General features: G+C 50.1%; 1 protein-coding gene across 2 annotated transcripts in view; it reads right to left on the bottom strand.

The window, feature by feature from the left end:
* Positions 1 to 3,195: 3,195 nt before the first annotated feature.
* Positions 3,196 to 13,801, bottom strand: part of CPNE2 (copine 2) — a 54,108-nt gene continuing 43,502 nt past the window's right edge. For both annotated transcript variants that reach the window (XM_065661796.1, XM_065661797.1), the window contains 4 exons: positions 11,213 to 11,264; positions 9,878 to 10,011; positions 4,783 to 5,019; positions 3,196 to 3,788 (listed from right to left, as the gene is read on the bottom strand). In XM_065661796.1, coding sequence (XP_065517868.1) covers positions 3,681 to 3,788; positions 4,783 to 5,019; positions 9,878 to 10,011; positions 11,213 to 11,264 — 531 coding nt within the window. In that variant the 3' untranslated portion in view covers positions 3,196 to 3,680. The remainder of the gene's footprint in view (positions 3,789 to 4,782; positions 5,020 to 9,877; positions 10,012 to 11,212; positions 11,265 to 13,801) is intronic.

Below are 13,801 nucleotides of genomic sequence, written 5' to 3'. Positions count from 1 at the left end.
TTGGTAGGTTGGAACAGCTCAGCTGAGCCACTTGGAGGTGAAAATGCCCTTGTGACAGTCTCCCTTACAGCTGTCATGCTCTTGGTACCACACTCGCTGTATGTGATGCTGAGAAGACAGCCAATGAGTGCATACTAGTGAGCAGTTATCTGAGTGTGACGCTGAGCAACTGGTAAGAGCAGCTGGGATAAAAGAAAGGAAAGCTGAAGATCTTTAGTTGGATTCACATCTTAGCTTGAGTGTTGAACTTCCCCAAAGGAAACAAGGGGAGTTATGCTCACAGCAAAGCTATCCTTAGCCAAACACCCTTTTTATTTGACAGCACTGTTCCACAATCAGATCCTTAGAACACTAATTTCTCCCCTGTTATTCTGGGTTGCCCAGCACCTCTTGTGTTTGCTCCAGTTGCTCCTGCCTCTTCTGTAGCTACTATAATTATGGCACCTTCAGGTGGAGAACAGCTAGAGCTCTTGCTGCCTTTCTAATACATTGGTTTTGATGATTTTCATCATACTTAGCTATGGAGTGGAATGGAAAGGGTGCACCAAAAAATGCCTGTTTTTCTTGAAAACTGAATTTTCAGGAGCCTCGAGCAGTCGGTGTGAGAGATGAAGGTGTCTCCCTGGCATTATTAAGCTGTATCAATAATCTCTATTGAGAGAATTGGAACAGCCTGGCCTGGCTGTGAACATGCTGGGGTCATTTTCCTGAGTGGTATTTCACATAGCTGCTGTGAAAAGGGCTGATTGGGACGTCTTCAGGGGAATTGCCAGTCAGTTGCAGCAGATGTCATTGTGGTGGTCCACAGGAACTGCAGGTGAGATCGGGAGGGGATGTTGGACTGTGCAAAGCCAGGAGGAGACGTAGTTCAGTAAAAGCAGGTGTGGGAGCCCTCTGTTTTCCTCCTGTTCTCCAAGAAACAGGAATAAGGCATCTGGGGAACTCACACAAACCTTTGGGTGAGCCACCTCTGCTGTTCTCATGGCCTGGCCTGTGTCAACAAACTGCAGAGCTGGCGCAGCTCCTCATTCTGTCACTTGGTCCCATTTTCCTTCTTGCAGTCAGAAGTCATCTGATAAGATACTTAAGGGCACCGAGAGGCATGCCGGGGCATGAGGAGTGCAAGGGGTAGAGGATAAATCAGCAGCTGTGGCAGTAACCTTGCCCCAGGGCTGACGTGCTGGAGAAGAGCTGGCTCCAGCCATGCGGGCAGTTGGTGGTGGATGTTTTTATTATTTAGGAAAAACCATGACTGCGTAGTATGTGCTTCACCCCCTCCCCAGGGATAGCTTTGTAAATGGCATGTTGTCTGTGCTAGTTGTTAAAGCTTCACAGAGGTGTTAAAAAAAACTACACTCTGCTAGCAGAAGAACTTGCTAGCTGGAGCAGCTGCATGGCAGGTTCTCCTATGGAAAGAAAAAAACCCCGACATTTTCTTCCAGAGCCACAGACTCCAATATGGAAGCTGAACTGTGTATACAGCATCATTTTTTAGTGAGCCACCCTTTAAAGGCTGCTTCTCCATTTGAAAAAGGGTGATGCTTGTTGGGCTTTTTCCATTCAAGAGGGCTTTGCAAGGCAAATACTTCAAGGAGCAGTCCCACCTCTCCCAAGAGATAGGGTCTCAACCAGTGCCATGCTCAGAGCAGCTGCACCACTAGCTTTGGCTCTGTGCTTTGGCTGAGCTGTGGGGCACAGGGCAGCCTGTGTGCTGGTACCTCGATGGCAGTAGTGGAAACCACACATTTGCTAGCAGTGGTCAGTGACAACACAGCTAGTAGCTCATGTGCATGCAGATGAGCTGTAGGCTTCACACAGATGCCAACCTCCCACCCTAGTGCATTTGCTAAGGGGAAGAAGGGAGATGAAGTCTGAGTTTGGAGTGAGGATGGTGATCCCTACACTGTATTCAACTTTCTACCTGGCAGCTTCAAAAGCCCTTAATCTAGTTAACAGCAGAAGAAAGTGGCAATTAGCACTGGAGATAACATGTTGCTGATGAGCAGCCCAAAGGAGCTGCTGGAGAGCAGGATTTCATTATCCTGCCCATCTTCTCCCAGGCAGCAGGGAGTTTTTTTTACTCAGACTTGAAAAAACGTCTAGGGATAAAGCAGCAGTGAACCATGAAGCTCCCTTTGCCGCTTGGTTGTAGGTTCAGTGATGTTTCCCCCACACACATGGTGTGTGCACACCAACATGCTGCCCTCGGCTCAGGCAGGCACCAACTCTTAGAATCACGGAGTGGTTTGGGTTGGAAGGGACCTTAAAGCTCATCCAGTTCCAACCGCCTGCCACAGGCAGGGACACCTTCTTCTAGACCAAGTTACTCTAAGCCCCATTCAACCTGGCCTTGAACACTGCCGTGAATGGGGCAGCCACAGCTTCTCTGGGCAACCTGTGCCAGGGCCTCAGCACCTTCACAGGGAAGAACTTCTGCCTAAGAGCTCATCTCAGTCTCCCCTCTGCCAGGTTAAAACCATTCCCCCTTGTCCTGTCCCTACAGGCCCTTGTCCAAAGCCCCTCTTCAGGTTTCCTGCTGGCCTCTTTAAGCACTGGAGCTGCTCTAAGGTCTCCCCTTAAGGAGCCTTCCCTTCTCCAGGCTGAACCAGCCCAGCTCTCTCAGCCTGGCTCCAGAGCAGAGCTGCTCCAGCCCTCACAGCATCTCCATGGCCTCCTCTGGACTCGCTGCAACAGCTCCATGTCCCTCTTGTGTTGTTGCCCCAGAGCTGGACACTGGACTGCAGGGGGGGTCTCCCCAGAGCACAGCAGAGGGGCAGAATCCCCTCCCTTGACCTGCTGCTCACACTCTGGGGATGCAGCCCAGCTTGGGGAGGGGGTGGGAGTGGATTCTGGGCTCAAGCACACACTGAAGCTGGGTCATGGAGAGCTTCTCACCCAAACCCACTATGTCCTCCTTAGGCCTGCTCTCAATATTAGAGATGATGGGGGGGGGGGGGGGGGGGGGGCGGGGTGAGGATGCTGCTCTCCCTTGGACATCCATATTCACCTCCACCTCCAGTAAAGCATCTTCCAGCATGTTGCTGTTGGCTTTGGGCTGTTCCCAGGGCACAGCGAGCAGAACCGCTCAGTGCAGTGTGAGTGGCTGGGGACCAGGACTGCCTTGTCAGGGTGACTCCAACACCCTGCGCTGCTGACCTTGTAAGGTGCTCCCAGACCTTCCCATCTAGGAGACCCTTGTTTTAAATGTCCAAGTTTCTTTATTAACCTGAGTATAACAAATATAACATATACACAGTATAAAAATGAATGTAGAGTGTGACAGATATACAGGTACAACACAGATACATGAACTATACAATGACCAGTTCATTGAATGATAATAATATATTAAGCATTTCATTACTTGGAAAAACAAAGTTTTGATTGTAAAAATTGTATCCTGTTCCACTGAAATGATACAAAGTACATTCAATACTGAAAAGTGACACAACTGAGTGGGATGAGGGCATGGCTGGGCTGCTCAGTGTCACCTCAGGCTGGGACTGTACAAAATGAATACAGATGTTTCTCTGAGATGAGTTTTAAGAACTTAGCAATTAAATTAAGAAGTACAAAGTGTTTCAGGGGGGGTATTTTTCTCTTAAAAGCATGTGGAACATGCATTTCCAGTAGGACCAACGGGCTTCAGCAACATGCAGAGGGCGCAGCCTGGCACAGCTCTATGCCTGCTCCGAGTTGATGGGTGGCAAGTTTTGGTGCTTGAAGTACTGCACGACTTGCTGGGGCAGCTCTGCCAGCACAGCTTTGGCCAGGGTCTCCTTGGGGGCCTGCAGGCAAAAGGGAGCAAACACCAGTGTAAGAACAGCCATAGGGACTGACTGAGCAAGTGTGGCTGAGCTGTCCCTGACTCCAGAGTGTGGCATTTCATTTAATGCCCCTCGAGTCTACTAGCAGCCAGCATTTTATACACCTTCGAAGATTATATTCTATACTACACCTTCCCTCCAGGAGGTAATTCAGTGGTAGGGAGGAATAAAACATCCTGGCTAGGTTAGAAAAAAACTGGTATTGAGTAACAGTAGGTGAAATGGAAAAACACTGATTAGGTGCAAAAAGAGTGAAGACAAATATGGGCTGATGTTATGCACCCTCTGGCAATCCTGTGCCAGCAACAGCATCTGACCCAGGGCTGACTCCTGGCTGATCGTGATGGGCAGGCAATAGCAATTCATTTTGACATTTTTCCTCTTTTTTTAATTCCTTGATCGGCTTTTTTCCAAAATACAAGGCTGGGCTGGGCCACCATCCCATAGACGGTACCCATGCAGGCACAGTGCCAGCATCACCCCTTTCCACAGACGTTGGGAGAGGACTGTGGGGAGTAGGAGCTCACCCAGCATTAAGCCCTCAGCACATGGCACATCATGGGTGCGGAAGAGGTCTGGGTGGGAGATGCCAACATAGGACCATAGTGAGGGACATGAGCCCAGCACTGCCCTGGCTTGCTGTGGGAAACCTGCTGCAGTGAACTGGTTTTTGGTCTGACCTGCCTGGCAATGACAGGGGTGGCGGTGATGGGGGGATGCTCAGATGGAGCATGCTATGGATATACAGATCACTGTCGCCCCTGCCTGTGCTTGCCTGCAGCACTGATTTACATGGTCCACACCAGAGCAGCACTGAGGGATATGGAGTCCAGGGCCAAGGTAAGGTGGGCTCTTCCCTCTGTCTGCCTCTCCAGGGGTTGCTCCACTTCCAGGGTCATTTCCAGGCTTGAGACCCCATTCCTGCCTGCAGTCACCCGCTGCTGCACACACTCACGTTGCGAAAATCCCGGAAGGGCACAAACTGGACAATGTCGCGCACAGCCTCCTCTCCTGTGTGGGAGCGCAGCACCCGGCTGTCCCCATCCAGAAACTCCATGGCAGCGAAGTCAGCGTTGCCGACCCCCACGATGATGATGGACATGGGCAGCTTGGATGCCTGCACCACAGCGTGTCTCGTCTCATCCATGTCGCTGATCACCCCGTCCGTGATGATAAGGAGGATGAAGTACTGCTGCAAAGGGGAGGGCAGGGGGTCAAACTCAGTGGAATGCAGGTGCACCTTCACACCGCAGCCAGAGCTCATGGAGTGTGAGCTCACAGGATGCTCCATACATGGTGGGAGGCAGGTTCCCTGGGGATTTAGAATCACAGAATCATAGAAGGTTCCTGGGCAACCTGTGCCAGTGCCTCACCACCTTCACAGTGAAGAACTTCTGTCTACAATCTCATCTCAATCTCCCCTCTGTCAGGTTAAAGCCATTCCCCCTTGTCCTGTCCCTACAGGCCCTTGTCCAAAGCCCCTCTCCAGGTTTCTGGTAGCCTTTTCATGCAGTGGGAGCTGCTCTAAGGTCTCCCGGAGCCTTCTCTTCTCCAGGCTGAACCAGCCCAGCTCTCTCAGCCTGTCTCCAGAGCACAGCTGCTCCAGCCCTTGCAGCATCTCTGCGGCTTCCTCTGAACTCCCTCCAACAGCCCCACATGCCTCGTGTTGTTGCCCCAGAGCTGGACGCAGGACTGCAGGGGGGGTCTCCCAAGAGCGCAGTAGAGGGGCAGAATCCCCTCCCTTGACCTGCTGATCACGCTCTGGGGATGCAGCCCAGCACACAAGGAAGTTCTGGGCTCAAGCACATACTGAAACTGGGTTATGGGGAGCTTCTCACTGACCAACACCAGCAAGTCCTTCTCCTCAGGGCTGCTCCATCCAGTCTCTGCCCAGCCTGTGTTTGCACTGGTGATTGACCTGACCCAGGAGCAGGATCTTGTACTTGTCTTTGAACTTTACGAGGTTTGGTTTGGGAGCACAAGGCTTACTGCTCCTCAGGGCAGCCACCAGCACCCTGCATAGCAGCTCCCAGACATTTCAGTTATTCACCCCTTTTCTGAAAGATCAAGCCAACAACAAACCAACTTCCACCCCAAAATGTTTTGCTGATTTACTAATTGAATGTACTTAATGACGGAAGAAAAAGCCTAATCTGTGCAGAGCTTGTGTCACAGCCAGGAGAAGTTTGAGCCTGGGGCAAAAAAGCTCAGGTTGTGGGGTCCTCATCGACATATTGCACAGATAGGGAGCATCCCCTGCATCCCAGCTCAGGACTCATCAGTACCTCATACAAAGCTGTAGGTCTCACAGGTACAAGGGGGGATGCAGAAGGTGGAACAGGCTGAGGGGGGATGCCACAGCAGCGGCATTTGCACCGCTCCCCAGGGTTAAAGTAGAGTGGTTGCGGCTGGTCCTGCAGAGCAGGGAGAGAATGGGCAGATGGACATATGGAGCATCCTGCTGGACTCAGCAAAGCAATTCTGGGGAATGTGGACCTCCAAAAAGCCTATCTCTTCTGCCTCTGGGGAAACTAATGGCTCAATTTTAGCACATTACATATTTTGATTGTGCTGGAGAAATGACAAAAACAAGCACTTAAGCGCATTAAGGCCCTTTGTTCCTCTCCTCATTCTTTCCATTTCCTCTAAAAACCACTAGTGCAGCCATCCCGGAAAAGCCCATTTTCCTGGTCTTCCTCCAGCCCACATCTGAAACCTTCCCTTAAGCATCATCTTGTCTCAACACTCTCCAGTGCTACACTCCAAATACAAAGAATGCTGCGTCGAGCTTAAACACAACCCAAGGATGTGGGCAAGGAGATTTTCCCAAGCAGACAGACAGCCCATTCCCAACCCCTTTGATTTATTAGCTCTGCCTACAAAGCACCCTCAGGGTTTATTTTTTCCCGAAATCCAGACTTTTCAGAGCAAATTAGGGGAAGATGTAGGTCTAAAGAACAGGACCCTGTCATCCAAGCCTGGAGCGTAAGACCAGGAGACGACCTGCATTCTCTTCCATGGGGCCAGGACAAGTGACTGCAGCCTGACCCTGTCTGGGAACCAGTACAGGAAGAAGAACAGAACCTTGTGGAGAGCAGCTGATAATGGAAACACCTTTAAGCTGAATCCCCTGGCCTCTGTGTGTGATCAGAAAGAGAAAACTCAGAAAGGAGTATTTCCCTTTGTTCTCTTTTAAATGCAAAATTCATAATGTGATCAGAGAAAAATGCTGTGAAGTCTGCCAGAAAAGAGGGGGCAGCAGAGCTTATCCAATGTGTATCACAACATATTTCAGAGGTCAAGTGGGATAAGAGCTGATGGTGGGGGTCGGCCATACCCACAGCCAGGTACCACCTTGAGCTTCTACGGCAGGGAACAGGCTGCTAACATGAGTAATTAGGCTCACATGTGAGCAGGACTTGAAGGGATTAAGCAGCATTAAACAGCATGTGGTAAGAAAAGAGGAGGTTTGAATGCAGGGACCCTGCTGGAAAGGTGTGTTTTAATTCCTGGAGGTTTATTAATCCTTCCCTGAGAGTGAAATCGTGTGTAATCCCTCTGCCTCTCCCCCCCAACACTGACACGTTTTAGTACTCCCATCCCTTAAGAGCCGGCAGCTCCCGCGTTTGTGATGTGTGTTGCCATGGCAAAACGACAAGGTTCTTTGGTTCTATTTGAAGTGCTGGGAGCAAACGAGAATGGAAGGAAGAGGAAGGCAGGTCTCGGCAGCCACCGAAGCCAGCAGCATCAGGGGGTCTTTGCTGCACGTGTTGAAGATAGGACAGAAGAGAAGACAACCACAGGGGAGTGAGATCACTCATCAGTAGCACTTTCTGCTTCCATAAAACCCTAAGGAGTCACTGGAGGCTTGCCTCTGCTGGCACTGCCAGTGCCCGTTATTTAAAATCTCTCTTGATTAAACTATTAGAGCCAGCGGAGGGGTGCAATTTGCATACGATTAGTGCCTTTGCTCAGCACGGAGCCTGTGGGCTTCTCCCTCCCCCACTGATGCCAAGACAGGCAACAAAACAAAAAAAAAAAAAAGAAAAAAAAAAGAAAAGAAAAGCGACCTGGATTTTTGCTGAATTAAACCAAATTCAGTATTTCCTTTTGCCCTCAGCTGTGAAGAGTAACAGTGCTCAAGACAAGGCTAGAAAATATCCTCTCGGATATTTTCCAAGAGGAGGAGATTTCAGGTGTGATCCAGCTCTGCTCCAGGCAGGAATCAGAGAAGCTTCTAACCTCAAGCAGCTCCTGCCACACACATGCTGATGCTCAAGCTGAGCTGCTTTTGGGCAGCTAAACCCAGGGTCCAGACGTGCTGTCTTTCATAGGCAGCCTGCTGCCGCAGAGATCCAAGTAAGCTCCATTTTACCGTCTTCATAGAATCATAGACTCATAGAATGTTTTGGGTTGGCAGGCACCTTAAAGCTCATCCAGTTCCAACCCCCTGCCATGGGCAGGGACACCTTCCACTAGAGCAGCTTGCCCCCAGCCCAATCCAACCTGGCCTCGAACACTGCCAGGGATGGGGCAGCCACAGCTTCTCTGGGCAACCTGTGCCAGGGCCTCAGCACCCTCACAGGGAAGAACTTCTGCCTAAGAGCTCATCTCAATCTTCCCCTCTGTCAGGTTAAAGCCATTCCCCCTTGTCCTGTTCCTACAGGCCCTTGTCCAAAGCCCCTCTCCGGGTTTCTTGTCAGACCCTTTAGGCACTGGGAGCTGCTCTAAGGTCTCCCCTTAAGGAGCCTTCTCTTCTCCAGGCTGAACCAGCCCAGCTCTCTCAGCCTGGCTCCAGAGCAGAGCTGCTCCAGCTCTCACAGCATCTTTGTACCCCTAAGAGGACACCCCGGCCACCTCCAGCAAGGCTGGACCACCGGTTGCAGCTCCCAGCACACACAGGCATCCCAGCATCCCTTCACCACCAGCTTCCTCCTCCAATACCAGGCTGGTTCTGGCTCCCTTGTGACTCAGCATGACTGAGCATGGCTGCACAGGGCCCCCATACTGACTAGAAGATTTCTGACATACGGATGTGACTGCTCACATGGACTAATTAACAGTGAGTTCCAGGACTGCTGGGAGGCTGGAGAGCCTGGACAAGAACTCCAAGCCTGGACCTGAGCCCACTACCATTTGTCCAAGTGGCGTAAAAAGCAAGGATCAAATTGAGCTTCCCTGTGGTTTTCAGCAATTCCCCCTTAAATACAAAAAAGTCTTCAAAAAGGAGTAGCAGAAAGGTTTTCTGGTTCGTATTTGGCCATCAGCCACATCAGAAGCATCATGCTTTATGCCATGGCTCAAGCTTGCTCACTCCCGCTGTTTGCAGGGCTGGATGTGCACCCCCAGAGAGATCTTCCTCCAGCTATTTGTTGTCCAAGGAAAATAAGGCAAAGATCTGAAGTCATGCTCAGCCTCTTCCCTGCGGCTTGTGTTTCCCATATGTGTCAGGGCAGCAGCATCACCACACTTGTGCCCCCCCCTCCCCCAAGACTGCCTGGTCCAACCTGCACCAGGACAGTCCTGCAGCATGCAGGAGCTGTTTTGAAAGGAAGAACCATGCTCCTGAGGACTATTAGTCCATCCATAAGTACAGAGGATGCTTCTGTAGAACAAAGCCCCTTGGATCTCAGCAGAAGATGTTTTAAGAAAAAAATTGGGAAAGAACAAAGCTGTCCTTCCCTGTTACCTGCTACCTACTGCCCAGCACATGCCAGGGACTCCTGAGCCTGAGCTCATGCTGGTGCAGTGGTGAATGGCCTATGATGGTCTGCCACAAACACAGCCTTTCCCTCTCTGAACCATCACAGTCCTCAGCTCCTCTGAGGTGCCCTTTAGGGCAGTCTCATGTCCCTGTGTCCACTCCATATTGGCCTGTTCAACACCCATCACCCAGCCATTCCAGGGGCAGGGGCTTGCAGACCTTCCCTGTCAGAATTAGAGAGAAATCTATCACTTTTTCACCATTCCTGAAAGACATGAAAGGCTTTGCATTGCCCTGCCCAAAGCCATGGGGATTGCCATTGCCTCACGGGATCTGACGGACTTACAGATGCAGCTTCTTGTTGGGTGGCCTGAGATGCGAAGCGAGCCACATGGTTGACGATAGGGGAGAAGTTAGTGGGTCCGTAGAAGCGGATGTGGGGCAGACAGGCCGAGTATGCTTGGACAATGCCCTCCACACCTTCAGGGAAAGCAGAGAAACCAAGCGTTACAGTTCACCACAGTTCAGGCCCACCACAAGTCCAATTAGGCTTCATTAGCTAACACTGTCATGGGAGCTGAATTCAGACCTATTCCCCTCCTGCCCATCCAGCTCCACAGGTTTTTTCCACTCCAACTCATATTTCCTAATACCAGGGCTTTGCTTCTTAGTTACTTTGTAGTAGGTCCTCAGACCTTCTGAGGTAAGAGTGTTCTCATAGTGCCCACAGTTAAAGAAAGCTTTCCTTGGGGTTCCACAGAAATCTTAGCATCAGACAAAGAGGAAGAGCAAACAGAAAAGAAACTCCTGGTCTCTGAGCATAGCCAAAACCCAGACAGACGTGGGGCAGAGGTTGTGGAGAGAGGCAAAACAATCCCACAAGCACCCTCTGAGCTCCCAAACTGTGTTGGGAGCAGAGGGCAGAGACCCTTTTGCTTCTGCCACACCAGAACATGGTAAATGGCTGCTTTCCTGGAAGGATGCATAGTGTGTCATTCAGAAATTACCAATTTGACAATTAACCAGCTGACTGCCAGTCCTTTGGGAAGGACCTGACACTGGTAAGAGTTGCAGGTGGCTTCTGCACCCCATAATTCCTGCAACAAATCACGTCTAGTGAATACAGCTACTGGAGAGGAGCTGAACGAAGCCAAGGCAGCAGAAGAGCAGATATTCACAGCCAGCTTCCATGAACTGGCGAGCCAGCAAGGTATGGGGGATGGCTGAGCCCTCATTTTGTTGGGGTAGGTCAAACCAGATGATTTTAGGAGTCCATGGTGGCCCTTAACCACTTAGGATCTGAGCAGTTCTTCAGCCATGACTGTGACCAGCCCCCAGCTGCTAAATGAAGCATTAGGTCTGAATTCCCCATCTGCTAAACAGGCCTAGTTTCTTGCAGGCTTGCTGGAGGAGGAGACAGCTGGTAGGACACAACAGACATCCTAATGAAGGAGGATTTTACGTTGTCTGAACCCAGTTGCATTTTACTGTGGGCATTCCTACACACCTCCAAATTTTCTCTGCTTTCCTCTGAGCTTACCCTTAGCATGTGCTCTGCTTCACTGTCAATTCCTGTCTGAATACACCTTGAAAAATGCCCAAGGTGTTATCGAAGAAATGCAAATGCAGAAGGAAAGACAGAAGACACTGAAGGCGTCAAGGGATTTTTAAGGATGCTTACCTGAACAGAATGGGTTTGTGGGATTGAAGTTAATGGCAAACTCATGGGATACCTGTGGAGAAGAAAAGGCCTAAATTAACACGGAGTGAAGAGCAGGTTGCTCACGATAGTTTAGGTGGTGCTGCAAAGCTGGTTTGGGTCTGGTGCTTCCCTGGGGCAGGACCCCGTGGTCACAGATGTTGCAGTCCATCTTGCTGGGTCAGTAACACTTCGAGCCCTTTACCACCCAAGCAGGAAGTAGCAGGAAATACAAACATGGTCAGGGTTGATCAGTGTTTGAGGACGAACTGGTTCCTCAATTCCCCCCATCAGGAGCCACCTGAAATTATTACATCCTGCATTCTTCTATGGCTATCAAAGCAGGTTTGCCCATGTGGCTTCCTACTGGCTGCCTAGAGGGAAAGCATGCAGAAGGGATGTTCTCAGCCACCTGGGCCTTCTCACCAATCACTAGGAGGAATTACTTCATCTTATTGCAGGTTATAAAGGGATAAACTCAATTAACATCATAGGGAGGCCCAGTTCTGGCAGCATCCCAGTTCCACGGTTCTCTGCAAGTGGCCTGATGCAGCAGAAGGGACAGAGGCACAGAGCAAACTGGGTTGAAGACCTGATCTGGCATGCCAGCTATCATGGCAAATCATCATGGCAAATCCACGGCATAATCATCATGGCAAGGGCAGCAGATGATTAGCTTCATCATCTGGGTCTGCATGAGTGTGAAAGGCAGCACAGCAGAGGTGACATAAATGCTTGGGTGTTATGGACAGAAAGTGCCAGCACAATCTCGGCTGGTTTTCATTGGCCTCCAAGGTAGGTGCAAGATCCTCCTACCACCTTCTTTCAGGCTGAAGGAGATGCTCTCATGAGGATGCCCTGTGATACACCGGCAACAGCAAGTAGCCTTGCACACCCTGATCTGCAGCCCATTGCACTAGCCCATGCAGCAAAACCAAACAGCAGTGCTGGCTGTAATCACAACACCTCCCTCAGTTGCTTCCATGGGAAGAACCTACAGACAGAAACTGCGAAAAGCTGGGCAACAGCTGATTTGAGCCCCTCTCTGCCAGCAAAGGCAGGGCAGCTTGATGGCCCGGGTGCAAGAGAGGGTCAAGGCTCCTGGCCTTCCATATGAATCTCGCCAGTGTTGGCTTGGGTCAGCAGCTTGCTTGGGGAACAACCATCAGACCTGGGGGTTTGAGCATTCCTCACTGCTACCTTCAGTTTAGGCACTGTAAGAAGCAAACAGACTCTAAGGAGCACAAAGGATGTGCAACTGCCTCTCCCACCACAGCAGAAGGTTGAAGGGGACAATCTAGGCTTTCAGGCCACCCGCTCGAGGGCTCTGAAACAAAAAGCTCCCACACTGTCTGTGCCAAAGTTACAAAACAAGGATATTGTCTCCCTCTCAGAAGGGTGGAAGTTTGCTGAGCTTCTCAGCCAGGGGAGCAGCTGGGGACATGCATATTCCTAACACTGGCAAAATGACTGTCCTTCAAGGCACCATGGAAGCAGAAGTCCTCCTGAGACTCCAATAGCAGCATGTATCTGATTCAGACTTTCCAATTATACCAGGTATTGTGTCAAAAGCAGCAGAAACTATTTTTGCAAGAGGCTGTAGGGTGGGAAACAGCATCAAAACAAAAGTAGGTCAACCAGAATTCCTCCCCATGCTGTGGAGCTGCTCAGCTGTCAGCCCGGCGGACGTCAACAGCCTGCTTGGATCTCCCCATGCCTGTTGAGGACAACCAGTAACACTCCCAGCCACCAGTAACCCTGGGTTAGAGAAAAGGCAGAGTCTGAATCACGTGACTGTGTTTTGCATACACCCTTTCTTGTAGCAGCCTCAATTTTGGCAAAATATCCAAATTCCAGTTTCTTGGTTTTCAGTTGTAAAGGGCTCAATTTTGTATTCAAAATTCTGCCATAAGAGTATTTATAGATGAAGCAAGCAAAAATATTTTCATGTTTTGCACTGCAAAAGAGAGGTTTCTCTTTCTTTTAAGCTGCAACAAAATGATTTGGAGCTGTGCTCCTCACTGTCTACACAGCAGACCCCCTGCAGAAGTGTTTCAAAACCTCCTCTGGAGTTTTTACAGATTATATGTGTATATATATCTCTGTTGGAAAACTCAACATGAGGACTTCAAAATAATGAAGAAAATAAAAATAATAATAATAAAAAAGCAATCTTGTTCCCTGTCCAGCTCATACTTTGAAAAACAGTTTCTGTGCAGGCAAATGTATTTGGAGCACCTGCAGGTATTACATTCACCAGTAACTCACAGGGAGAAACTCTTTCAAACCACCCCAAAGGGCAAGAAAGACGTTCATTTGCTGCCACCCTATGCATTCTTTCTCTGAAGGATGGAGACAGCAGTAGCTCCATCCTTTACCATCAGGAATTAGTGATGTGTCTTCCAGACACACAACCAGAGCCTATGCTAGAGAACTGACACTGCAGAGGGTTCTCTGCAACTTCCCCTAGTGATCCCACCCCTCCTGTGACTCAGTTTCCTTAGATGTATATATATAAAAAGCAAATGGATGCAAGGCCTTGGGGATGGCACACTGGCAAAGCCACCAGCT

The sequence above is a fragment of the Lathamus discolor genome, chromosome Z (genome assembly GCF_037157495.1).
Source record: "Lathamus discolor isolate bLatDis1 chromosome Z, bLatDis1.hap1, whole genome shotgun sequence".
Classification (NCBI taxonomy): domain Eukaryota; kingdom Metazoa; phylum Chordata; class Aves; order Psittaciformes; family Psittacidae; genus Lathamus; species Lathamus discolor.
The sequence above is the reverse complement of the archived record's forward strand: the minus strand, read 5'-3'. Positions and strand labels throughout refer to the sequence as shown.